General features: G+C 50.8%; 1 protein-coding gene across 4 annotated transcripts in view; it reads right to left on the reverse strand.

The window, feature by feature from the left end:
- Positions 1-311: 311 nt before the first annotated feature.
- MED27 (mediator complex subunit 27) overlaps positions 312-27,504 on the reverse strand; it is a 217,978-nt gene continuing 190,785 nt past the window's right edge. The window contains exons 6-8 of one of the 4 annotated variants that reach the window (XM_003911162.4): positions 24,538-24,579; positions 3,252-3,329; positions 312-897 (exon numbers count right to left, since the gene is read on the reverse strand). In XM_003911162.4, coding sequence (XP_003911211.1) covers positions 763-897; positions 3,252-3,329; positions 24,538-24,579 — 255 coding nt within the window. In that variant the 3' untranslated portion in view covers positions 312-762. The other 3 variants (XM_021927098.2, XM_009187966.4, XM_021927097.2) reach the window with 3 other exon arrangements.

Genomic DNA, 27,504 nt, shown 5'->3' on the forward strand with positions numbered 1-27,504 from the left:
CCGGGCGGGTTCCTTTCCCTCTGGGGTGTACATGTGACTGGTTTAGTAAAAGAAACTTCTGCATGCTCTTTTTCTCAAAAAGAATCATCCATTTTTCAAGCCATCACAGTGTCTCTGAAATAGAGGATCTGCCAGCACTGCCCTCTCCCCGGCAAGCAGGACACAGGGCAGTACATGCTCAAAAAGAACCACCCTGTGAACATGGAATGTGCTGGTTTCTGTTTCCTCAAAGGGCCCAGGTGCATTATGGGTTCATGAACTGAATGTGTAGTTCTTATAAGGTGCCATAAGAAACAGGAGACAAAGCCTTGTCCAGGGTACAAAAGGTTTATTGCTTATAAAAATAAGTTACCAAACCCAAAACCCCACAAAACACAAGAACCCTGCATGACGATCGCCATGAACACAAGGGCTCATTCCAGTAACAGCTCACGGAAACGACAGACAGGCATGGCGGCCGGAGGTCAGCTCACCAGCACTGCCGACACGCGGACGAGGAGCATGCTGCACAGCTTCCTTCTACGAGCTTCCAGAAAAGTCTTTTTTGCCTTCGGTCTACTGGCTAGTGGCAGTGATCAGTCCCATCGGCCACAGAGGGGGCCTGCTCTTCGAGAGTGGCCTCAGCACACATGGCGCTGTTTTATGAAAGGGAGGAGCGGCGGTACCCATCTGGGCAGTGAGGAACCAGCTGAGCCTTCTGTGGGCTTCCTGCGTGTCTGGGAAGGTGCCGGGTGGGGTCTGAGGCTGGGGCTAGCGTGGGGGCTACTGCCGGCAGGTGTCATGGAAGGCTTCGAGGGTTCGGAAATCCCTCCACGTCGGGGGAAGGCCGTCCTGCAGAAACTTCCCGCAGCGCTGGCACGGGGCCTGGAACAGCTTTATGTAACTTCTTAACCAGGTCTAAAAAGAGAAACGAGGAGAGAAGTGAAAGAATGGGATACGGGTGCTCCCAAAGTCCTCCTTCCTATCAAGCCTAATGGCCCAGACAACTTAAGTTGGCTTTGGCCCCAGAAGACGCCCTGTGATTTCACAGGGAGCAGCAGGCGGAACCCACAAGGTCACCTGACTGCTGATGTTCACTTGTGATGCTTGCTTGCCCCTCCCAACCGAGGGGGTTTTGAAAATAGAAACCCCTACTCTCAAAAGCAGGAAGGCCTCTCTGGAGTCCCCGGGAACCACCGAGCAGCCTGGCGTCTGGGGGCCAGCACCCCGCTTTCACTTTCTGGGTCTCGTGTCTTCTGAATGTCAGTATCCATCCTCTTCTCCTTGCCCACCACTAAGAGCGGGCTGTGGGTGTGTGCTAAGGAAGCCTTGGAACCGAGGACAATTTCAGATTTCTCCGAGGAGGTCAACATGCCTTCTAGCTAATCTGATTTCAGAGGTCGTCACTCACTGTCACAGTGTGGCCTGACACACTGGGGGGGTGGGTGGGGACAGCTCTGGTGCCACTAAATAACATCATAAGCAGCAAATCCACACTTGAGTGGTTCAGAGTGCAGAGCTTTCTTGGGCGTCATACATAAGGATGAGCCTCCCGTAACTCAATTCTCAAACCCAAGGAGATTCACGATCAAAGAAAAAAATACCCAAACCCCAAACGGAAGGCAAGCAAGTTCTCGCTGTGAAAGGGGCACACGAATCTTGTCATTTCATGTCCTCCTGAATTATGTCTATAAGAGAAAACTGTTACTCGAAGAGGTCGGCCAAGCTTATTGATACAAATTCTTCCATCTCCATCTCCACCACAGCTGCCTTTATGGTGACAGGGCATGGCCCATCAGTCCTGTCCCCCTTTCCAAAGGCCAGATGTTTGGGGGTTTTGGCAATAAACACGAGGTCACGAGGTCATTCAGTTAAACTACTTATTCTTCCCTAACTAGCAGAAGTTCTGTCTCTGCCACAAATAGTACTCATGTCTGTGCCTCAAATCAATCAATCAACAGATTGGTATTAATTGGCTGGTGTGGGCTGAGCACAGTGCTGAGTGCTGTGACAGATGAAAAGGGTTCTTTTTTTTTTTTTTTTAAGAGGCCAGACCTCACTCTGACACCCAGGCTGGAGTGCAGTGGTGCAATCGATCATAGCTCACTGTAACCTGGAACTCCTGGGCTCAAGCGATCCTCCTGCTTCAGCCTCCTGAGTGGAGTCACTGGGAATCAAATCTTCCCTGAATCCCAAAGTCAGTTACCAAAGGGAAAGGGGGCATTACAACGTGTTAGGCTCAAAAGCAAGTCTTTGCAGCTATCTGAAATTGGAGCAGGGGAACCGTTCCCTGGACATACAGAAGGACCACTCCGTGAGGAGCTCTGAGCACCTGGCCGTGTTGTGCCCAGTCTGCCACCATCAGGAAGCCAATCAACGCGCCAGGGATGTGTCTTCCGACGAATGAACTCCAGGCTCTCTGAGCAGTGGGACTGTTGATGCCCATGTGATGGGATGAACATTGATTTGGCCTTGCTAACAGGTGAGTCTCTGGAGTCAGTTCTCTAACCGGCAGACTTTCTAGGGAGTCCCGGCAGCGGTGGACGCTGAGGTCTGCCGGCGTAAGAGCATGCGGCCGTGTGAGCATGACGGTGCAACAACTGGCTACGTCTGTCAAGGATGCGGGGGACATGGTGTTAGCCCTGCTTAGGCCAACTGGTGGCCGTGTGATAAATGCTGATCAACTGGCCCTGGGGTCGGGGAAAGTCCTGATTTGCAGTGTTTGCTGATTTCCGTGGGGTCCACACTCCCACCAAGTTTGATTTCAAACTAGTAGTGGCTGAAGAACCAGCTCGCAAGACACTGAACAGGCACTGGCAGGAGCCGGCTGCAGCACACCACAGGAATGGCTGCTTTGCGGCTGCTTCCATCTCCAGCTCCAACTCTGAAAATCGAAGGAGTAAACGTCTTGGAGAACTGCGCGATTTAATTCACTGCGACATGTGCTGTGCCAGCCACAGGGCCTGGCCCAGATTAGGAGCTCAATGAAATATCTGTGGACTAAGTCAATGCTGGGAACTATTTTGGAAGATCATTTCTGAAAACACCGCATTTTCAGCAAGTAGAAGAAAGCACTAGTGAATGAAGCTGGAAGTGGTTTCTCCCAGATCCCTTCCCAGTTTAAGGAAAGTAGCAGTTTTAAACTGGCAGCCCCATCTCCCACTGGGAGGCCCTCAAAGTCTGAAGATGCAACGGCTGCCCTTCAAGCTCCCTGTTCTCACTTGAAGGGAGCCAAGGTTTAAACAAGAGACCTGACTCCTGAAGCCACTTACCATGAAGGATCGGACCACGACATCCGGCATCTGGGGCAGCTGATAGTGGAGCAGGGCAGTGGTGGCGTGGTCTGTTACCTGAGAGTGCGGGACAAAGACTAGTCAGCGACCACTCCCAGCCGGCATGGAGAAAACAAGCAGGACAAAGGCACGCCTTCTGTGTGAAAACAGATCTGAGTATTTCGTGGAGGAAAGGGCATCTAAAATAGAATCTCTGTAGAAAAACTCATTAGGAGAGTTGGGGAGTCAGAGGGGGAGAAGGGGCATGCTGTCGGCAGAAAGGATGCGGGCCTGGAGGCAGGGGGAGTGTGGACGATTCCAGCAACTGAAAGCCTGGCCAGGCTGGAGCACTGGCAGAGGGAGCAGCCAGAGGCCAGTGGGGGCAGATCCGGGAAAGGATCCCAGGCCTCCCTGCTCAGCGAGGCGCGGCACACACAGGACATAGGCCAAGGAGCACTTCCGCCTGGTACACACACTTCCTCTTCCTCCTGGGACGTTTTTCCCAACAGGGCAACTCTTTCTGTTTCCTTGAATTCTCATTCTGTCACCATTTGTAGCCACACAGGATTTATGATGGTGAGCCTGGAAGTTTCTAAGGCTGTTCTGCTGGGCCTCACCACTGCTAGGAGGGCCCTTCGCAGGAGCCGGGCGCGCCTGGTGTGGTACCCTCACCAGCTCCCTGAAGGCTGTGGCCTATGGTCAGCACCCTAGGGGTCTGCACCCACTGTCTCCCGACTCCTCAGGGGAAGTTTATCAGCAAGGCCAAGGGCAAGGCTGCTTGAGGTCCACTGAAGGCATCAGGTGACCAGATGGAAAGAGCACAGGGTTAAGCTCCGGCACCACCCCCTGACCTTGATCCAGCTACTTATCCTCTCTGCGTCTCCATGCTGCTTCCGAGAAGCAAAGGGGCTGGCCTGAGAACCCTGGTGGTTCTGAAACTGTATGACACTGTGAATTGTTAATGCCTGCCATCAATCAGCAAATGAGCAGATTATACCTAATTTGATAGTCATGTTCAAAGTAATGGTTTACATGATTGTCCTCATTAGGGATTCTTGACATCGCACATGTCATCATTAAAAACAAAACAAGCCGGGCGTGGTGTCTCATGCCTGTAATCCCAGACCTTTGGGAGGCTGAGTCGGGGGGATCACTTGAGCCCAGGAGTTCAAGACTAGCCTGGGCAATAGAGCAAGACCCTGCCTCTATAAAAAATACAAAAAATTAGCTGGCTGTGATGCCACACACCTATAGTCCCAGCTACTTATGAGGCTGAGGTGGGAGGATCATTTGAGCCTGGGAAGTTGAAGCTACAGTGAGCTGCGATTGTGCCACTGCACTCCAGCCTGGGCGACAGAGACCCTGTCTCAAACAAAACAAAATGAAAAAACCACACCTAAACCAAAAACCCAAAAAACTCCAGAGAAAGTCCTTAGCTTTGAGAACAAGAATGAACACAGGTCTCACTTGTGCAGACGTGGCCATTTTCTAGCCCCCAATGAACGCTATGTACGCGGCTGAACCCATGCAGGGGTAGAGCAAGCTGGGCAGGTGGAGACCAGGGTCTGGGCCCCGCACGGCAACATGTGTCCACACCTGCAGCTGGAGAGGCTGCCCCACGAAGTGTGAGGACACTGGCTGTGCAGCCAGGCAAGCCGGGGCCTGGCCCCCTGGCCTCTTATGGGGCCTCTCTATAGCCTCAGTTTCCCCCTCCATAAAATGGAGATTGTCTTACATATTGAGTAAGGCTGGTGAGAGAACAGCATGAAGCCAGTCGTGGGAAGCACTCACTCTCTGGCAATGCCACCAGCCCCGCCTGCCTGGTCTCCTCTTCTGTTCTGCCTGGGCCCTGGACTTGCCCTATTTCCCAGTGGACTTTCACAGCCTGCCCGATGGCTGGTGAGCCCCACCAGACAGACGGTCAGCTCCACGGGGCAGGAATCATGTCTGCCTGGTTCATACTGCATCCCCGAGGCCTAGGATATCACCCTGCATACAGCAGGTGCCCAATACATATTTGTTGAATAAAGAAATAAACTTAAAAACGCCCACTCACCAAAGGCCATGGACCATAAACACCTGCACTTTCTCGCAAATCCATCAACAGTTCATGTAGCCAACACTGCTGAGAAATTCTTACCCAAGTGGCTTTCAAGATAAATGGTACTTATTCCTTCGAGTGCCAAGACTGCTTTTATTTTAAGCATTTTTGACAGACAGCTTTCTAAAATGAGCAATGCTTTTTTTTTTTCTTTTAAACAGTAGTAATGATAACTTTGCAAAATGACTGGTGGTAATTGGTGGGGGGAAATTAATGGCTACAAAACACAGCAAAGCAAACTGGGCTCGAACGGTCCGTGAACTTGAACGCTTGGTTCTTGCCCATCTAGCTCCCTTGCTAAGAAAACCCGTGAAAGTGCCATTTTACGGGCTGACAAGATGTTTTTGGCAATTATACTTGCCATTACAGAAGAACCAAAGTTTCTGGAGAATTCTTTCTTCTCACCCCATTTATTTTTAAAATGTCTCCAGTGTAGCTCCTGTTGGAACAGCCGAGGCAGCTGGGCTGGTTTTGTTTGCTCCGGCCCTGCTGTTCTGTAGCTCCGGTGTGACACCTTCCCCGCCATGGGAACGTCGGTCCCTGGGAGGCCCCTGGGGTGAGACCGCCTCTGTCCACTTCGGCCTTGCAACCACGTGCAGGCGGAGAGGCTCTGTCTGGCTGCACTTTTCTTTCTTTTGTTTTCACATTTTTAAACACAAATGACCAACACTTAAAATTCGGGAAACTTCACTTAACCATGGTGCCCAGCTCCTCTTGAAGCATTGGAGAATCTGAGGACTGTCTCACAGGCTACTGTGACGTTTAAACAGGGCCCAGCTTCTCCTCATCTGTGTGTGTGACCCTGGCACTGCCACGTGGCCACCAGCTGCAGCAGCTGAGGGGCGGTGACATGTGCAGTTTGCCTGAGCACTCTAGGGTCTTAGATCCAGCCTGCTCCACTCATCAGGGGACCTGGCTGGCCCCTGTGGCCTTTGGAGTTTACAGCCTCTAACCAAACCAACAAGAGCCTGCACCCCCAGGATTCCCCAAACCCTCCCCAGCCTGCTGTTCCCTGGGCACCTGGCCTGGCTTCCTGATCTTTATTTGAGCTCATCTTCCCTGGCCTGACAGATCTGTGCCCATCTCCTCCTCCCTTCCTCAGCTGACCTCTGGACTTGACCTCCTCTGGCTGAACTTGAGTTCTCCAAGCCAAGTTCCAAGACAACTTAGTTTTGATAACCGCAAGGTGCTCTCTCCAGGCAAGGCATCATGTGAATTACAGGAACATCTTGAGTGGTCTTCCGGACCTGCACCTCCTCCAGCATTTTTGCTAAATGGCCTTTCACCCAGAGGCCCGAGCCAGAAACCTGGGCCCCGCCCTGTCACCTGTCTTCCCCCTGCCTCATACATGGTTCCAAGTTATTTATCTCAAATCCTTCTACTTCTTCCCACCTTGCCTGCCTCATCACGGCTCAGAGGGAATATTCTGTAGCAAAGAGGGAAAGGGCATGGGCTCCATCCATTCCAGCAGTGACGCCTTGGGCGAGGCACTTCATCTTTCTTCGCTGCAGTTTTCCCATCTGGAAAATGGGGATAATGACAAAGAGTGCCTACCACAGGGGATGACTGTGAGGATGAAGTAGTGGGCAGAAGTGTGTGCTGGTCAGAAAACATGAGTGATTGCCATCGTTCAACTAGAAACCCAACTATGTCTATCCCCTAAAACCCTCTTATGGCTTTCCCTGAACTCAGGATGAAATGCGAACTGTGAACGTCCATGTGAAACCCTGCAGCACCCGGTGTCCGCCTCCTTTCCTTGGGTCCCTCAGCTCCTCAAATGCCCATCTCTGTCCTCCCTGAGTCCTCCCCTTGGCGTGGGCCTCTCTCCCTTCCCTCCCCTCCTTCGTGTGTTGAGGGAAGCCCCCCAGGCTCTCCTGATGGGGCTTGTCTCCTTGCCTGGCTCTCTTCTCCCACCTCAGTCCTCATATCTGAACTTGGTATTTTTTGCCATGTATGTTTAGTGTCAATTTCCCTACCTTGAGCCCATGTCCATCTAGTGCCTGACATGGAGGTCCTCAGTACATGTGTGCAGATGGAGAGAAGGGTCCCCATCTAACTCTCTGCGGGGAGAGTGGCTCAGATGAGGTGGGTGGTGCCAGGGGCCTGGAAGGAGTGGGGACTGCAGGACAGGAGCTAGGACCTGGGCTCTGGTCTGCCTCTAAGGTGCTGGGGCATCTTGGACTTGCCCTCTGCGGTCACTCGTCCTTGAGTGACACAGCCCTGTCAAAACTCAGGATGGGGATGTAATGTGAGGAAGAAATGAGCTTGAGGCGTGCAGGACTACAGCAGGTTTGTCCCTTGGCATCCTCCTCCTCTCTCCAGACCAATCTGCCTCCTTGGATATTCACTGCACATCTAGAAAATGGGCCATAGTGTTGGCCAGGCCTCCCGATCCCGTTACAGTGGTGGCACAACAAGTTCAAGCTGCGGCCAAGGAACTTTCCCTTTGAGAATGGTGCTGCTTGAAATGTTTGGGGACCAGCGGCGCTGGCACCATCTGGGAGTTGGTTAGAAATCTGCCTTCTTGGGCCCCTCTCTCGCCACAGCATTGGAATCTCCAGGGTGGGGCCCAGACACTATGTCAGCCCCTCCAGGCTATTCCTAGGGATGCTAAAATGGGTGAGAACGCAAGGCTTGTGAGCGCCCAATCACCAATCACCGGGGGTCTTGTCAGATTTTCATCTAGGAACTTGGGGAGGGGCGGAGCATCGGCACTGCCAGCCGACTCCCAGGGGTGCCCATGCTGCTGGTTAGGGACTGGGCTTTGAGTGGCAAGGCTGGGGCATATCCCAGGCACTACAGGAGAATGGCCCCCAGAGGGTTACGCATTTGATTCTGGGCCATGAAACAAAGAAATACAAATCAGAATGACAGTCTGTCTTTCTCATGAATCAAAATGAATGGCACCCCCCGAGTTTCACGATGGGCACTGTGGGGTGCCAGGGTAGAAGGTTTTCATAACAGGTGCCTGTAGAGTGGGGGGTTTCCTTATTTCTGAAAAGTGCTTTTTTTTAAAGACCCATCAGATATTTTATTAACTTATAGTAGCTATTATTAATAACACCTTATTATGTGCCAAGCCCTGTGTGCCCCTCTCATTTAATTCCCACAGTAACTTGGAGATAGGTGCTTTTCTTTTTCTTTTTTCTTCTGAGACAGAGAGGGTATTGCTCTGTCGCCTAGGCTGGAGGGCAGTGGCACGATCTTAGTTCAGTGCAGCCTTGACCTCCTGGGCTCAAGCAATCTTCCCACCTCAGCCTCCTGAATCGCTGGGACTATAGGCTCATGCCACCCCACCCAGCTAATTTTTTATTTTTGTAGAATCAGGGTCTTGCTATATTGCCCAGGCTGGTCTTGAACTCCTGGCTTACGTCATTAGCCTGACAAAGTGCTGGGGTTACAGGCGTGAGCCACTGCACCTGGCCCACTATTCTTTTTTTTTTTTTTTTTTTTTTTTTTTTTTGAGACAGAGTCTCGCTCTGTCGCCCAGGCTGGAGGGCAGTGGTGCACTCACTGCAAGCTCCACTTCCCGGGTTCACGCCATTCTCCTGCCTCAGCCTCCCACCCCCTATTCTTATTTACATTTGATAGAGGAGGATTGAGGATGTCCAGAAGCTGGGAAGATGCACATAGTGGGTGAGGGTAGCACTGTGGGAGCCCAAACACTGGGAGGCCCAGGCCTCTGCCCACCTCCCACCCACTGACTCCCATCCCTGGCTCTCCCAGTTTGCAGATAAAGGTGCAGGCCCAGGGCTGTGGCCAGCAGCTGCCCACCATCTCCCAGGACGGATAAGTCTTTGGGAAGCTAGAGTTCCGATGCCAGGCACAGGTTGGGAGATTCACAAATGCACCTGCTGTAGCACAGGCTGCTCAAGGGTAGCACGAACTGAATTCACTAGAAAGTGTCCTCTTCAGAGGCGGCGGGAGCCATGCGCCACAGCCCTGCTGGGCGTCTGGCTCACAGGCAAGGCACCTAATTAGTTTTTCCATTGCTGGTCGGCAATCTGGCCAAACTCAGCCTCTTTTTCAAAAGGTCCAGTATAAAGTATTCTCTTCCATTGCCAAGTGGTGGCAGCTTTTTCCAACACTGATGCAATCACTCGATTTCTTCAATTTCCCACCGCCAATTACAGAAATATTTTAACAGAAGGAAACAAAGCTGATTAACTTGGTATGTTTTCCCTCTTGTCCTCCCCAAGTCCTCCACTGCTGGTTTTCGAATTCCTGTGGATGGTTGTGGAACACAGGAGAACTTCACCTACAATGATCTTCCTTCTTGTCAAAGCATTCCACCTTCAACATTTTTTTGTTTTACATTTTTTCAACAACAAAGTTGTTTTTTTGCTCAGCATCCAAGATGTGGAAAAAACAGGCCGGGGGCAAAAAAAAAAAAAAAAAAAATCTGCTATTAGCTAATTTAAATCCACTCTGTGGCAGCCGAGGTTCGGTCCCATTGTGTGGCAAAGCTAATGAGATTCCACTGGGAGATAAAAGCCGCCCTCCCTCTTGGCGGAGGCCAGGAAGGGCACTAATGCTCCCAATGAGAGGGAGGCGACTCACCCCACCAGTGAGTGCTGGTTTGAAAAAAGGCTTGTAAAAAGATCAAAGGGATGCGAGCCCAAGGAAAGGGAGGGAGGAGGAGGCAGGAGGGTAACAATAAGCCAGTAAGATGGGCCCTTGAAGCAAGAGGAACGCGCGGGGATGGGGAGACAGGCCTCACAAAGGGGCAGAGGGCGACACAGGGGAGGGGCTTCGCTGGGAGGTGCCCTGCTCAACCCAAGGCAGAGAAGCCTCAGATGCCTCCTTTGGGGTGTGCCCCCTGTCTCAGTGGTGACCTGCAGTGATTTACTGTGAGAAGGGTGACATCTCCATTGCCTGCCAACAGATCCAGTTCACTTGATCAATGTTCCTTTCAGTTTTCCCTACCCTCTCTCAGCATATCCAAACCCAGAGAGAACGGAACTCAGGGAGGGAGTAGGGACTCTTTCAAGAGACCTTGAAACAGCTGCCAGTCAGCGCGCTGGAAAAGGAGATGCCAGTCAAAACAGTCTCCCAAAGCTCCTCTGCCATATTGTGTGCACGGAGCTCCTGACGGCCCCCCTCCTACAATCAGAGCTGGAGGGTGCTTCGGAGATCATGAGTTATTTTAGCTAAACCCAAAGTGGCACTGCCTGCAATAACAGCAACAACCCACATTGCCATTTACTGAGCACTAACCCTGTGCGAGAGCTGGTCTACACTGCACAGCCCGGGTGTGTGGCTCCTCCAACAGGAGCCCAGCCTCTGGATCTGTCCCTTGTGAGCTGTGTGATCTTGGGCGAGGGTTAAATGGGCCAGTGCAGGGACAGTGCACTGACAAACAGATCTCAAGTGTCCGACGCATGGCAAGTGCCCGCCAAATGTGTCCCCTCGCAGTTTTAGCCCACTGAATCCCCACAACAACCCGACAACCTTATGACAGAGGTACTCTCACATTTGACACTTCTAAGTCAGAGGGTTAAGTCACAGGGAAGTTAAGTGACTTGCCCAAGCCAAGGAGCTGCTAGGTGCAGAGCAGGAGTTTGTTCTGACCTTCTGAACCCCAGCTTGAGTGCCCAGACTCTACGCCTCAAGCCTGATGGGACCCCACTCCAGGCCTCTTGGGGTGGACAGAGGTTGTAGGGCGATGAAGAAAGGTGCCATTTCCAGGCCCTCTCTTCCCCAGAGGGACTGGACCTCAGCACTTTTAGGGTAGAGCTGGGATTGGATAACAAGTCTCCTCACTTACACCCCAGTTCCTGTCACCGATACAATGTTCCTTCCACCTCTCAGCCAGAAGCTTCAACCTGTCTGGCTCCCTGCTATGTGCTGGCCCCAACCCTCCAAACGGTCTGACAGAAACACCAGTGGGCCCTCAAGAAGACCTCCAGATTGAATGAGCCTCCCTGCCGTGGACAAAGAGGGGGAAATGGGGCAAATACAACGCGGCTGCATCAGGTGGGCGCGTACACACATTCACCGAGGAAATGAAAGTGCAGTGGGAGGAAAGGGGCAGGGCGGGGAGAGTGGGATGGCCTTACTGTGGACCCGGGATTCAGTGTGCATCCTACTGTGTGCCTGGGATTCAGTGTGCATCCTACTGTGGACCCCAGATTCAGTGTGCATCCTACTGTGTGCCCGGGATTCGGTGTGCATCCTACTGTGTGCCCGGGATTCGGTGTGCATCCTACTTTGAGCCCTGGATTCAGGTGTGCGTCCTGCTGTATGTATTCAGGTGCGTGTCCTGCTTTACGCCCCGGATTCGGTGCTCACCCCACTGTACATCCCAGATTGGGTATGCAGCACCCACACGCTTTTTCCTACTCAGGCCCTCTCCCGCTGTGGGGGCAGAGATAACAGGTTTAGGCCTAGCAAGCTGATTTCTCGCTGAAGCTTAACCCCCAGAGCCCAGGTTTTATGTTGACCAGATGGAGGTTTGTTCTATGGCAGTAAGGGAAGAATAAAGGACACTGTGATGACACAGAAAGGACTGGGGAGAAAAACCCTCTTAATACACTATTGTTCCTCAGCAGTTTCCTCTTTAAAAAGCAAGGGTCTGTTGGGCTCCTTGATGGGGTAATGTTGAGAAGATGACAATGCTAGTCGCCAGCCTGGCACAGGAACAACAGCGTCATCCACAGCAAGACCCTTGTCCTTTGTTTCAGGGGTGAACTTGTACTTGTCACCCAGGCTGGAGTGCGGTGGTCTGATCACAGTGCACCGCAGCCTCGAACTCCTGGGCTCAAGTGATCCTCCTGCCTCAGTCTCTCAAATAGCTGGGATGACAGACACACACACCCATGCCTGGCTAATTTTTTTATTTTTAGTAAAGATGAGGTCTTGCCACGTTGTCCTAGCTGGTCTTGAACTCCTGGGCTCAAATGATCCTCCCACCTTGCAAAGTGCTGGGGTTATGGGCATGAGCCACCACACCCGACCCAACCTTGCACCTCTTTCCTATCTTTTTTCCTCTGAATTTTCTGAATACTTTCAACTTGGGATATTTGATTTGATTTGATTTCAATGGAAACTTACAGTTTCTGCCAGGAGTTCTAAAACAGGGGCCCTTGTATTTCTCAGTGATCCAGGAATTGAGTGCCCGAAGGTCACGAGCACCAGCTGGCCCCAGGGGGCATGCTTCTGGGCCAGAGTGGAGGCTGCCGGCCGGCATGCAGGTAAGCAACAGACTCTGGAGGCTGACTGTTGGGAACCGTCTTCCAGCTCCTGGTTGGTGGAGCAGGCTGGGGACCAGGACCCAGGAGTTCACAGGCTCCCTCAGATGATTCTGGGTGCAGGTGCAAGGGCCGCTGCGGGCCACTGCCTGCTTCCCACCACCAGGGGACAGGACTGTGGCTGAGTAGCGCCGGGAGAACTAAGCTTGAACAGGGATGCTCTTCCCAATGCACCTGCTGAGGGCATTATCTGCCGGCACACAGCCCACGAAGCCAAGCGAGGAGAGTGGGCGCCTCTCATTATTCCAAGTATTTCCCCACAAGATTAGTAAATAGGGAAAGTTAAGTACTCAAGCGTTTAGAAGTTGCTTATTTAAAAGAAAAGCCTGGTAGGGACCCAGACTGTGGCTCCCCTCCAGCCAATATGGGCTTCTATATACTGTGAAGAGAAGATTCCCTTAGACCTGGGTGAAAGTGACAAAAAGGCAGAGGGGAACCGTCAGGAGACCGGGGTTCGACCCTAGCTTAGTGATGAATGGCCTGGGGGGCCTCTTCCCTGCTGGCCCTTGGTAGAAGAGCGTGGTGAGGCTGGGGTGGGGCTGGGTAATTCTGCAGGCCCCTCGAGGTCTAGGTTTTCAGTGGATGCTGCTGCAGAGCCGGAGCTGCCCTAGTTACCACATGGCAGCATGGACACGCTGTGCCCTGAAGTTCCTGCCCTAATCCAGGAACCCACCTGCTGCCCTGATGTGAAGGCACTCTCAGGTGGGCCTCAGATTCTAGGCCAGTTCAAAGAGCTTGAGAATTCAGCTTGGAACCAGGGAGACCACCTGCACAGCACTGTTCTCTGTGTGGGAAGCCTCTGTGCCACTCAACCAAACTCTGGAGCACTCCAGTAGCAGGCAGCAAAGCCAAACGTGTGCTAGGCACAGGTGCCCAGGCGGTTCCCATGATGCAGAGATCAGAATGGGCTTTCACTGGGTGGATGTATTTTAATGTTACACAAGGAGATTAGCCCAAGAGTTTGGGTCTCCACGAAGAGTTTCGCCAAGGACAGAGCCACCCGTAAGGAGAGGGACAGCAGGAATCTCTTGGAAGGAGAAAACTCTTTGTGGGTCCTGTGGGCAAAGACATGAACCAAGTGTGTTAAATGTTTAAAAAGACAGCAATCCCTGCCAGCAGTGTTGCTCTGAGGATGTGTGCTGGTTTGATGAAGAATATTTAAAACAGTCCCAGAAGTGCTCATTCCATGAAAAGAGGAGCCGTCATTATTTCAAAACTGGAATGCTATGAAGTCAGCCCTGACAGTGATGTTGGGGGGCGATGGGGAGTGCGCAGAGACGAGCTTCTCAAATGGGGATGAAAGTACGGTAGAGCGGAAGCAGGGGATTTATTTTTTATTATGCAGCTCTCGTCTCTAATCTGTACCTCGGATTTGTATGCCACGGGTTCAGCGGGCCTAGCAGCCTGGAGAGGAAACATCGAAGCCCTCAGGGACTTGGGATTACTTGGATGGGATCAATATTTCCTCCTCTGCTTGATGAAGGAGCCATTTTCATGGGCTCTGAAGGGCTTATAACTGTCCACCAGAGCCAGGCATGCTGCTCTGGGATGAGACCAGAGGCAAGGCTGCCTGAGCTGGAACTGGAGAGGTGAAGGCAGACATTGCTGCTCCATCTTGCTGGAAATCCCTGCTGACACTTTGGAGATCAAGCTCTGTGTCTGAGAGGGGCAAGTCTGTGGATGTCCTTGGTAAGATCTCTGGCACACACCAGGGCCTCTACAAATGAGATGTGGTTTGCTTTGGGGGTTCTAACCTCATCCTCTTTGAAGTCCCAGCCAGGGTGCCACTGATGCCTGAGAGGGAAGCCCCCAACTCCTTGGACCCTTGAGTGCAGACTGGTCGCAGACAGCCTTTAGGGGTGATGCGCCCCCGCTGGCCACTCCACAGCCACCTACGGGATCCTTCTGAAAGCCCTGGAGGAGCAAAGGAGGCCTTGCAGACCTGGGTCTCAGCCGCATTTCCCTTCAGTCCCCACCTTCCATGGCAGCAATGCCGGCTCCTGGAGGAATCCGCCTCCCGCCCCAACACGTTTTCCTGGCTGCACATCTGTGCTCAAGTGGCCCCTCTGCCTGGAATGTTCCTGTCAGGTTAAGCCCTTCTCACCCCTCAGGACTCAGCTCAGGGTCTTCCCCATCCCAGCCCACCCCCCCGCTGGGGGAAGGTCCCTTGCCTGTACTCTCAGCAGCATCCTCTGCACACCCCCACCGGGCACTTGCCTGACCTGTGACCAGATGCCCCTGCCCCCCAAGCCATGCTCTCCTTGAGGTCACACCTGCCACATCTCCATCCTCCCTGGGCCTAGCTCAGGGTCTCCAAGAGGACTGTGGCTCAGCACTGGGTGCGGCTCACCTAGCAGGAGCCTGAGTGAATGGGAGAGAAAGTGGACAGGAGTGTACGTATTGATTTTCAGCCACTGGGGAAAGGGGAGTGGAGTGACAGGGAAGGGATGGGGTAGAGAAGCAGAGGTGGGCACTGCTTGGGAGTTGGGGCCTGGGCGAACAGGGGAGCCCCAGGGTACACACGAGGGAACTTTCCAGGGTCCTGACCACCTTCCATGTCTGCCAAAGGCCCTGTGAGAGGCTGCGCTTTCCAGGGTCCTGACCGCCTTCCATGTCTGCCGAAGGCCCTGTGCAAGGCTGCGAGGAGACGCACAGGGTCTTTGACATTTCTCAGGATTAAGGAATTAAGGCTTTTTATTTAGATGAAAAGAAAAAAGTTCAGTGCTTTCCAGATGGCAAAACGTCAGTTTCTGTCCCTGGCTGCCAGGAAAGTCCAAGCCCAAAGACACCTGAATTGTTCTGCACCCACTTGGTGTGATATTATTTTCTGCAGGAACAGCCTTGCAGGCAGAGAAACATCCAAAGACATCTGGGCTCCCAGGAAACACAGACAATACCACCTACTTCTCCATCAAACTTGAGGTAATGACCGAAGAAGAATGCAGACTGCAGAGCTGGGAGAGAGACCTGCCAAGACGCAGCTCAGCCGCCAAGGCGCCGGCCCCCCAGCCACCCCTGCTCAGTGGGGGAAACGGTAAATTGGGGCACAACATCTCAATCTCGGGTGCCTTCCGGAGATCACCGGTTGTGCCACTGGCCCTCCCAGGACCCTAGGGACTGATCCAGGTCCTGGACCCAGGATGTCGTCTACATCAGCATGTCAGGGCTGCACAAAGGGCACTGCTGCGTGGCCGTAACTGTGGTGTCTCACAGGCTCTTCAGCTCACTTTGTGACCAGAAGCACAGATAACATGCCTGAAAAAACGGGAAGGCGGACAATGCTTTGGTGGGAGTGGGTGGGTCTGTCATAGCAGCTGGGTCTTGGGTTGACTTTACACATGACAGCTGGGCGCAAACCCAGGTCTGTCTGACTCCAGCCTATACCCTTAGCCACCGTGTCCACTGCGGAGATATGGGAAGCACAGACGGAAGGGGTGGTCGCTGAGGAAGAGGCCTGTGGGAGGAAGCCTGCCCACAGGGGATGGAGGGATAGCTTTCTCAGGAGAAGAGAGTGTCACCATTGACAGACTCTTCAGAGAAGTCGGCCAGGTGGTGGACAAGAAATTCACCTTACACTTCATACCTATGAATTCAACTTCACGCCAAGTTTGTGGGGCAGGTACTCTCATGGCTCACTGCAGCCTTAACCTCCCACACCCAAACCATCCTCCCACCTCGGCCTCCTGAGTAGCTGGGACCGCAGGCACATGCCACCACACCCAGCTAATTTTTATTTTTGGGGAAGATGGGGTTTTGCCATGTTGCTGTTCTCAAACTCCTAGGCTCGTGATCCCCTGCCTCGGCCTCCCAGAGTGCTGGGATTACAGGCATGACCCACACGCCTAGCTACATCTCTGTTTTACAGATGAGGAAACTGAGGCGAGTGAATCCACACAGGAAATAGGTGGGGGAGCCGGGACCTGATGACATGGCAAATGGCTCTTAGCCACTGTGCTATATGGCCTCTCTCTGGGATGGTCGCTCTGGGGAACATGGTGGGAGGTCAGCCTGGGCTTAGAGAGCAGATGGGCGGGGGCTGTCCTGCTATGCTGGCAGCCCATGCATGGAGTTTACAGCCCTATGGGCTGAGGACGGAGGCCTGGGGAATGGGAAGGTGGGTGTTCTTCCCAGAAGCAGTTTTCAGATTTTGACCTGAGTACACTGCAGCCCTCACAACCCTTCAGGAAGAAATAAGCTATAGAGATGACAGATGACTACTCTGTGACTCCTCTAATGGCGGAAAGCCACAGACCACTTCCAGGGCAACACAGCGCGCCCTAAGAAAGTCAACAGGATGGCCCAGGCTTTTCTGGTTCAATTTTAGCCATAAAACTGGGTCCATGTGAGCTCCCGGGCCATGCCCACACTCAGCAGGGGCTGAGGGAGCCTTGTGCAGGAAAGGTACTGGGGCGGCATAAGAGGAAAACAAATGATCAAATCTGTCCGGGGTTTAGATGCTTATGAATATTCAAACAAGACCATTAAGAGAGAAGGTGGCGGTAAAAGGGTTTTCGGCTGTCGAATTGAGCCTGACGCCCCTCCCTGCAGCTCTCAGCTCCCAGGGCCCCGTGCTAATGCTTCTGCGTGGTGACCTGGTCAATACAGTCCAGCTGTCAGCTGAGGGAACGGCTGCCCTCAGGGACGCCCTGGGACTGTCTGCCGCCGCTCCTTCCCTGAAGCCCGTCGCCAGCCCACTAGCGGGCTCACACACACATCTCTTGGGCACACCACTCATCGGAGTCATGGATAGGACTCTGTCTTGCTACATGAAGCGGCCCATTTCCCTTCGCAAGGGTGAAAGCTGTCCCCTCAGTTCTATCTGTTTGAAACACACTTGTGAGGCAGCAACAGAACGCACAGAAACAGATGAAAATGACACCACATTCTGTCCTTACAACATAAGCTCTCCCTGTTGGAAAAAGTTAATCACCATATAAGAGGCGGGCGGATGGTCAGAGGGCTGAGATCTGTAAAAGGCAGAAGGGCCTTCAACGACTCTGGGAGGCTGCTCCCGGCTGTGGAGTCCCTCTGAGTGTGGGGGTCTCACCTGTGCAGGGTGCTGAACAGGGAACAGGACTGAGATCTGGCCTGAGGTTTTAGAACTTTCATCACAACCATGGCCTCTTCCAGGCCTTCATCTGTGGCATTTGAAGAGAGGCTTTTGGAAGGAAATGCAGAGGAGGCTGGTAGGAGGAAATGTTAGAGATTGAAAATAACGTGGCTGGGCGTAATGGCTCATGCCTGTAATTCCAGCACTTTGGGAGGCTGAGGCAGGTGGATCATTTGAGGTCAGGAGTTCAAGACCAGCCTGTCCAACATGGTAAAAACCTGTCTCTACTAAAAATACCAAAAAAAAAAAAAAAAAAAAAAATTTTAGTTGGGTGTAGTGGTGCACACCTGTAATCTCAGCTACTCGAGAGGCTGAGGCAGGAGAATTGCTTGAACTTGGGAGGTGGAAGTTGCAGTGAGCCAAGACCATGGCACTGCACTCCAGTCTGGACGACAGAGTGGCACCCCGTTTCAAATAAATAAATAAAATAACGTAATGACTGTTGATGGGGCCTCTTAGTGGTGTGAAATGCTGCAGCGGCTCCACACACCCGAGTGAGGTGTGCAGCACAGCCTGACTCAGGGGAGGGTGATGGGTCCCATCCCTGGGGAATGATCCCATGTTGAAACAGTTTCCTTCCCTAGGAGGTGGAATGAGAGATAGGTGAGGACTTTTGAATACTATTGGGGTTGGTAGTCAGCTAGGTTCTCCGTGTACCCACCAATGCAATATCAGGTGTTCACCCACTTTTCAGAGAACTGAGTCTTCTAGGGCTGACTCAATCTCTTTTACTGAAAAGCACCAGGTGGCCACCAAGTAAACAGACCTTGATCAAGTCTGCCTCAGTTAGGGGCTAGTCTTGCATATTAAAAAGAATGAACAAGCCGGGTGTGGTGGCTCATGCCTGTAATCCCAATAGTTTGGGAGGCCGAGGCAGGTGGATTACCTGAGGTCAGGAGTTCAAGACCAGCCTGGCCAACACGGTGAAACCCCGTCTCTACAAAAATACAAAAATTAGCTGGGCATGGTAGCGCATGCCTGTAATCCCAACTACTTAGAGGCTGAGGCAGGAGAATCACTTGAACCTGGGAAGTGGAGGTTGCAGTGAGCTGAGATTACACCACTGCACTCTAGCCTGGCCAACAGCATGAGACTCCATTATAAAAAATAAAATAAAAAAATAAAAAAATAAAAATAATCAACTAATAAATGAACAAAGGAATGAAGAAGCAAATGGCACTCTGCCCAGAACATGACCCACCATGGACAATCCATTTGCTCACAGCTAAAAGTTCAGATGGTGCAGAACTGAAAGGGTTACTCATCTTTCTGCAATGACTGTGGACTGAGAGCTGGACATCTGCGGGCTACTTTCATGCTGTCCCTTACCTCTGATGAGAAAGCTGTAAAGTGTGTGCAGGTCCCTTTGGGCCTCTCTCTCGATGTCCCCTGCCTACCTGGGCGGTACACACACTCTACCTCTCTCTCCAGCCACCCCAGCAGGACTTAATGCAGTGAGTAGCTGTCAGTCTGCTCTCACTCTCCCTAAATTGCTGGATGAAAATGCACACTGTTTTGAAATGAAGGGGTTAAAGATCAAAATAGTGGCTGCCCCTGCAGAGTTTAAATGTCAGAAAAATATGAACACGCCTGAAACCTTTCCTAGCTCTTTGTGATTCTGCCCTTTCAGATGGTCACCCCCCACCCGCCCCACCCATTTCTAAGTCCCATTCTCTGAGTCTACTCTGCTGGAGACTTGCTGGCTATAAAAAGCTTCTTCATCCTAGGACCAAGTGCAAGGAGCCTCCAGGGACCACAGTAAATGATGGGAACCTGTTAGCAGCCACAGACCCACAGCAAGCTGTCCCCAGCCCTCTGCTACTTCCACACTTGGGTAAGGGGTCTAACGAGGAAGAGCGAAAAGGGCTTGCTGACGGCGTGAACATCTGCAGACAAAAGGAAGGCAGAATTTTGCTTCCTGTGGTGGGATTTGCTGCAGAAGCTCAGGTGCTCAGGCTGTAAGCCAGCGGGTCAGGCACGGGCCTGAGAGAATGTGACAGGGACAAGCTTCCATTCTCCTACCTCCTGACATTGTTTGCCAGAAATAAAAAGGTGAGTGTTAGCTTGGTTTGGCTCTGCAAGGCAATCCCCCTCCCCTGTCACATTGAAGGAGGGACCTCGGCGGGGCTTCCTGCTTTCCCAGTTCTGCTTTCCCTCGTTCTGGGCTGGCCACGGCTGCTTCTTGTGGGCAAGAAAACAGACCCAACACAGTGACTGCAACCACATGGTGAAGGCCTAGGAGAGGGAGCTCTCGGGGTTCTACCTCAGCTAGGGCAGGAGGAGAATTCCACCATTCATGCCATGTGAGCTGCTGCTGGTGGCCCAGAACTCCCATCTCAGAGGAGGGCACAGCTCTGGTACCTCCCACCACTGTCAGGACATATCTTCACCCTGAGCAATCTCCTCTTCTTGATGACCAAGGAGCCTCCTCCAGCATGTCACGCCGCTCCCCAGTGCACTTCACGCCACTGCTGCAGGCTGAGCTTTTCTGGATGGTGCTGGGCACTAATGCCACCCTGGCCAGTCGACTTGGCTGGATGTAAACAGGCAGAGCAGGTGGAAGATGTCTGCCGCAGTGCTCCCAAACAGCGTCTTTCTGGGAAACACTAAAAGCAACATCGATCGTGACACCCCATGTATAAGTGGGTGGACAGGAGGAAAATAGAATCTTGAGAAATAGCAAATCCTAAAAAGCGGAGTTTAGAAATGCTGCCACCGAATCCTTCTCTTTTGGTGATTTAGGTTTGAAATACTTAACGTCACCCCATAAACTGTGCCAGGTCTCTGAATCTGCAAAGGACAACGTGGTCCCACCTCTGCATATGGTGCAGGGCCTGGTGGTGGCACAGGGAGGTCTACCTGCTGGCCACTAAGAGGAACACGATGAAACACGCACGGCAGTCACTTCCCTGGGATGGAGACTACACCATGCATGCTTTGTGCTTTCTACCGCCATCTCCCACAAGCTCAGTGATACAGAAAGACATTTTTGTTTTTTACAAGATCCCAACTCATTCCATGTGATGATGATTAGTTGAAGACTTTATTGATAAAGGATTAAGCTTAATTCTGTATATTATTTTCCAATACGCTTCCTTCATTTGACAGCAAATGGAAGACATTTTAGTAGGCAAGAGAGAGGACTCACTAATTTAATTCTTACTTGTCCCTGAAAAAAAAGGCTTCAACGTTATCTGCCTTTAGTTGTAATCAGAAGGCACTACCACCTCTCCCAACTGTGTTTCTTTAATCTGCTACAGGTCAATATCAGAGGTTAAGTCCACTTAGTTAATAATAGGTGAAAAGAGAGATGATAAAGGAATCTCAGAAAGGCTTCTGCACAAATACACATGATATGCCACTCACCAGTGACATAAAATTCCTATTCCTTAGAATTCATCAATTTTTACTACTTGAAACGTGTTACACAGACTGGAAGGAAGGAATTGGCGGATGCTCCTAAATCTCTCCAACTAGACTAATATCAAATTTTAAACACTTCTGCTTCAGAGTGTGTTTGTAATTTTAAACAAATACAAAGAGTGCCTGGCAGGTTATTTTCAAGGGAGGTAGGATAAAAATATAGCACTGTCTTTCTAAATCTGCTTCACGAAATCTGTGTTTCACACATCTTACAACTTCCTAATACACTTTCTGCTTGCATTAAAAAATACAAGAACATTAAAAACAAACAGGCGAAAGTGAGCATGTGCAAGCCCCTCCCTCATTAAGGGTATTGGAATGGAAATGGACCATTGTTAAAGACCAAGTTATGAGCTGCAATGCTGGCGGCCCTCGAGAAGTCATCATTCAGCCCTCGAGAAGTCATCATTCACCTTTTGTGGAGCCAGGAGAGGGAACTCATTGCAATACCACAGAGGACATGAAGATAAGGACCAGGTTGAGGGGAAAAACCAACCATTTTAATGTTCTTCACTATTAAAGCAAAGCAAGATACAGATAATGAGCAGTGTTCTTTCTCCTCAGAATATTTTTCAGCCAGCCACTGGGGGAAAAATGACAAGGACAGTCAGCAGGGAAAATGTTAGCATTGAAGGCTGAGACCTTTTGCATGCGAAACAAGTAAATACCTCCAGTATGGTGACTTAGATAAGAACACTAAGATGAGAAATGTAGTTCCCTGCACTCAAGCCTGTGCATAACCACACCCTTCCTTCTTTTATGTTCCAGATCCAGGGACCAGGGAGGAAGACAGGGTGGGAAGGAGGCAGGAAGGGAGGGAGGCTATTTTCTCCACTACATTTCCAGGGAGCTCAGTTGGGTAAAGGGGTGTTAGAAGAGTAAAGCTATGATTTTCTTTGTTAAAACTTTATTTTAGAGCAGTTTTAGATTTACAGAAAAGCTGCAGAGATGCAACAGACAGTTCCCATGTCCCTCACCCTGTTGCCCCACTGTTAACATCTTCCATTACTATGGCACATCTGTCACGATGAAGAAACCAACACTGGTTACTCACTCATAACTGAACTCCAACCTTTATTTGGATTTCACCAGTTTTTCCATTAGTAACCCCTTCCTCCCTCCCCTACGACTTCTTTTTTTTTTTTTTTTTTTTTTTTTTTATGTAGTCTTGCTCTGTCACCCAGGCTGGAGTACAGTGGCTCACTGCAACCTCCTGCGTAGCTGGGATTACAGGCACCCGCCACCAAGGCTGGCTGATTTTTGTATTTCTAGTAGAGACAGGGTTTCACCATGTTGGCCAGGCTGGTCTCAAACTCCTGACCTCGTAATCCACCCACCTAAGCCTCCCAAAGTGCTGGGATTACAGGCATGAGCCACTGTGTCTGGCCCCAGTAGTAACCTCTTTCTGTTTCAGGATCCAGTCCAGGGTAGTACATTGCATTTAGCTGTGATTAGATCATGAATCTATAACACTAATATAGGTTCCCTAAATGTGTGGTTTTCAGCCTCAGACTACTCCCCTAATCCTAGGCACCCGTCCTCTGCCTAGCCCTTATCACCAAAAAGGGGCCCGGGGGCGCTGTGGATTGACGTACAGTAAACACCACTAGAGGGTGGTCCATGACGCCCCTCTGATACTAAGTCCTATACTGACTGCTTAATGCACACCAGATTTTCTTCCGGGCTGAGGAAATGTTTTAGAACCAGCCAGAGGTAGTGAATGTACACTATTGTGAATGCACTTAAAGCCAAGGAGCACTCACTTTAAAACGGTTAATTTCATGTTATGTGAATTTCACCTCAATCTACAAAAGAGTCCTGTGCTTCCTGGCACATGGTGGACACAACCATTCTCCATCGTGGGGATAACTCGGACCAAGCTTTCAAAATCACGTCCCCCTGTGTCAATCCCGTCAGTGGTTTCTCACTGAATTAAGGATAAAATCCGAATTCTGCACCAGGGCCTAGAGGTACCTCCCTGACCTGAACCCTGCCTTCTACCTCCACTTTGTCCCCCCTTCGCATGGCTGGCTCCTCCTTCTCACACTGCCTGCCTCAGTTTCCCCTACAAAGGCTTCCTCTGACTAGCCTAATCGGAAGGAGGCCCCCCTGTGGTTCCTGGCCACAACCCCCGGTTAATCACCTGGAGTTATTTGTTAGGCTTCCTTGCCTGTTGGGAGTTTCCTCTGTGGCCCTGGCATCTAACAGTGCCTGGCACATGGCAAAGGGGCTCAGTGGATACCGTTTTTTTTTTGTTTTTTTTTTTTTCTGAGACGGAGTCTCACTCTGTCATCCAGGCTGGAGTGCAACGGCACAATCTTGGCTCACTGTAACCTCTGTCTCCCAGGTTTAAGCAATTCTTCTGCCTCAGCCTCCCGAATAGCTAGGATTATAGGTGCCCGCCACCATGCCCGGCTAATTTTATATTTTTAGTACAGACAGGGTTTTGCCATGTTGGCCAGGCTGGTCTTGAACTTCTGACCTCAGGTGATCCGCCCACCTTGGCCTCCCAAAGTGCTGGGGAGTGGATACCTCTTGTTGAGCTGGATGAGGGAACAAATGAGATGATGGCCAACTCTCTTATTTCACTACTGGATGAGACCAGAGACGGAAGATGGATGAGAACAGAAGAAGCGGGCTGCTGCCCTGCAGGGAGCTGGCCCTGAGTACTGTGGGGACTGGTGGGAGTGTGGCGGGGGGCACAGAACCCTCACCAGCCACAGGGCCTGAATTGGTCCAGGGAAGGGGCCCTGCACTGTCAGGAGCTGGGGAAATGAATTTTCTCTGGTCACTTTTCATTTTGTCTGACATTTCCCATAACAGTTTTTCATAAGGAAGCCCAATATCTGAAAAAGATACAGTGTCCCCAGAGCACAAAGTGGGGAAGGGGCTGGGTGAGGGACTGCCAGCCTGCCTCCCTTGGTCCATCCCTTGGGCACCGGTGGAAACCGCTAGGGCTCTGAGAAATCGAGTTTTAAAACTAGGTTTTTCAGAATCCAGTTTTTGGAACATCTCAAAAACCTACGGTTTTCCTAAGGTATAATTTACATACAATAAGACTGCCCCTTTGTAGTAATATAGTTGTGAGTTTTGACAAACATGTACAGTTGTGTAACAACACCACAATTAAGATACAGAATATTCCCACCACCCCACGTTCCCTTGTGCCCCTTTGGGGTCAGTTCCCTGTACCCTCCCCTAGGCAACCACTGATCTGATTTCTGTCCCTAAGGTTTTGTTTTTTCCAGAATGTCATACATATGGAATCAGACAGTGAGCATCCTTTTCTGTCTGGCTTTTTTCACTTTTTCAAAAGCCTCTGTTTTGAGACCAATGTTTAAATCTCAAAGCATTCAGGTTTTCTCAATGCCACTTGAGTAAGAAGCAAAAAATAAAACTTACCTTCTGGAATACTTGATAGTTGGATTTGGACCATATATCAAGCTGAGGGGAAAGGAGAGAAGGATCATCAGCATCGGTCTTAGAATTCGGGACTTCAAGAAATCATATTGTAACTACTGTTAACCCTTCTTAAACTTGAAAAAAAAATATGATTATAGAATAATAGGATCTCAGGGTTGAAAAGGATCTTAACTGTCCAACTTAATTTCTTCTTTATCCATTTGTAGGTAAGTTAAGAAAAGCAAATGGAGGAATACAGGAAGTCACCTTGAGGGACCTGCTGCTTCCAGGGCTCCTGCAGGCTGAGCCCCTGTCTCACTTGCAACTTTGATTCTCACCACGGCTCTTGCATTTCTCAATGCCAAGGTCAATGCTGCTTCAGGCCCTTTGCACTTGCTGTGCCCTCTGCCTGAACTGTTTTTCCCATAAACCCCTGTGTGGCTTTTCTTATACCCCCTTTAGCTCAAATGTCACCTCATCAGAGAGGCATTTCCCAGTTACCCTATCAAAACATTTTTTCTGGTACCTGTTACCTTGATTCTCTTTGTTTTTTTGAGGTGGAGTCTGGCTCTGTCACCCAGGCTGCAGTGCAGTGGTGTGATCTCAGCTCACTGAAACCCGCAGCTCCCAGGTTCAAGCCACCCAAGTGGCTGGGACTATAGGCGTGCGCCACCATGCCTGGTTAATTTTCATATTTTTAGTAGAGCTGGGGTTTCCCTGTGTTGGCTAGGCTGGTCTCAAACTCCTGACCTCAGGTGATCTGCCCTCCTTGGACTCCCAAAGTACTGGGATTACAGGCATGAGCCACTATGCTGGGACCTCTTTACCATTTCAAAATTTAAAGTTTTCGTAACATTTAACTGCCTGAAGCTCGATTATTCCTTTATTTACTTGTTTCCTGCCTGACTTGCCCACAGGATGGAAGTTCGGTGAGGACAGGAGGCTTGCCTTCCTTCCCGCTGCCTCCCCCGGTCCACAAATGGGGTCTGGCATGTTGTGGGCATCAGCAGGTCTTTTCTGAGTGGAGGAAAGCTGGCAGCGTCCAGCTGCTGGGCACCTGTTCCATGCCAGGCACCGCACTAGGCCCTCCACACACACTCGTGTAATTCCCAGAACTGGCCCATGTGGCTGGTCCCATGAACAGTCTTCCTCTCCAGATGGGGAAACAACAGCTCAGAGCCGTTCACGAGCCCAAGACTGTCTGGCGAGGCATCTTACAGATGGCCTCATCTGGTGGTGCTCAAATCCTGGCTGGGCATCAGAAGCCCCTGGGGGAAGGTTTTTGTTTTTTAATATACAGATTGCTCAGTTCCTCCCCTAGAGTATGGAATCAGTGGCTGGAGCGGGCCCAAGAGCCTGTTCCATTGTTTGTTTTGTAGCGCTGCTCCCAAGGGTAACTGACGCCTGGCCGGTCAAGAGCCCTGCTCTAGGGCGCCCCTACTTGACGAATGAAGAAGCTGGAGGAGGTGTGAGTTGGCATGTGGGTAGGGCTCACAGTAAACACAGTCCAGTCCTCCTCTGGCCACACTTGGTCACACACAGGGTACTTCAGTAGCTCATTCTAACCAAAACCATTTTGGTTTTTACTGGTTTGCATGATATACCAGATCAATGCCTTCTGTTTCAAGAGTTTAGAACAAATTAAGTACAGCAAAAATAGAACTACCCACAATACAGTGCTGACAGAGACGGTTCAAGGGCAATGAGGAAATGAGAAAGCCATCACTGTGTCCCATAGGTGCTAAAAAGTTGACTTTAATATATGAGTTCAAGAGCTGAGTGAATGGAACACCTGGTCAATGAGCCTCTGGGAACCTGCCTTTGGGGTTGGCCAGTGGTCAGGTAGAACCCTGGGCCATGGTGTTTTAGGCCTGTGTGGTGTGTGATTGATTTTGGAGCACCAGAAAGCATTGGGAAGCCACTGGACAGAAAAAGTCCTTTAAGAAGACAGGACAGGATGTGCTGCACTTGACCCAGAACACTTAGGAGCCCTGTGTCTATTCTGTGGACGACACTAAAACCTGGCTTTCTGAAAACAGTGCTTGGAAATTAAAAGCAGGGCTGTGAACAGGCATATACATTTAGTTCTCCTGGCTTTTCCCTGTTCACAATTAGTTTCATGAAAATTTCACTGTGTTTGAAGACTTTTAGGACAGCAGAGAAGGTTAAGATGATTCTGAGGAGGCCACTCTACTTCTGCAGGACAGGGCAGAGGTTTAGTTCATCGCACTCCATGACAAATCATGGAGGAGCTTTCACTGATCCAGCATTCATTCATTCAATCGGAAAAATGAACCTCAAGTTCACCCATCTCTCCCTACCCCCACTGCCTGCACCGATCATCTCCTTCTTGGATTGCCACAAAAACCCTCAACAGATCACCCTCTTTCTACTCTGGCTAAACTGCTCTTCAGAAAGGTGGTGTCAATTGCCAGTCAGTGCCCCCAACTTAAACCACTGGATGGAGTAAGAATTTTAAAGATCTTCCAGCGCTGGAATTATAATGTGACAGCTCAACAATTTGCAAGGGGAAAAGTGACATGTTACCTCCAGATAACTCTGAGGGAAACCTCAAAAGAAACATACGAAATTAATTCCCCACGTTATCAATTCTGTTGAAGAAAACTACTGTTGGGCAGCTGGTCATATTTGGGAGGATAAATCAGGTTCGTATTACTTTCTTAGTGCAGCAGTGCAGCCCAGGGCTTAACAAATGCAGCATTTAAAGATGATTCAGGGGTTGCAGGATGAATAAGAATGACTTTTGCATCTTTTAGTTGTACCCAAATCACTGCCAAGATGACAGGGAGAATCCAAAGATGCTAAATCTCAATTTTAGGAAGAGGAACACCGATGTCTGAACTTGGAACTAATACAGTTCTCCTTCCATTTTGAGCCCACAGCTGTTTCTTCTGAACTTCTTCACTGTTTACCCTTCCTGCCTGCTTACATCATACATAAGCAGAC

This window comes from Papio anubis, chromosome 13 (assembly GCF_008728515.1).
Source record: "Papio anubis isolate 15944 chromosome 13, Panubis1.0, whole genome shotgun sequence".
Classification (NCBI taxonomy): Eukaryota; Metazoa; Chordata; class Mammalia; order Primates; family Cercopithecidae; genus Papio; species Papio anubis.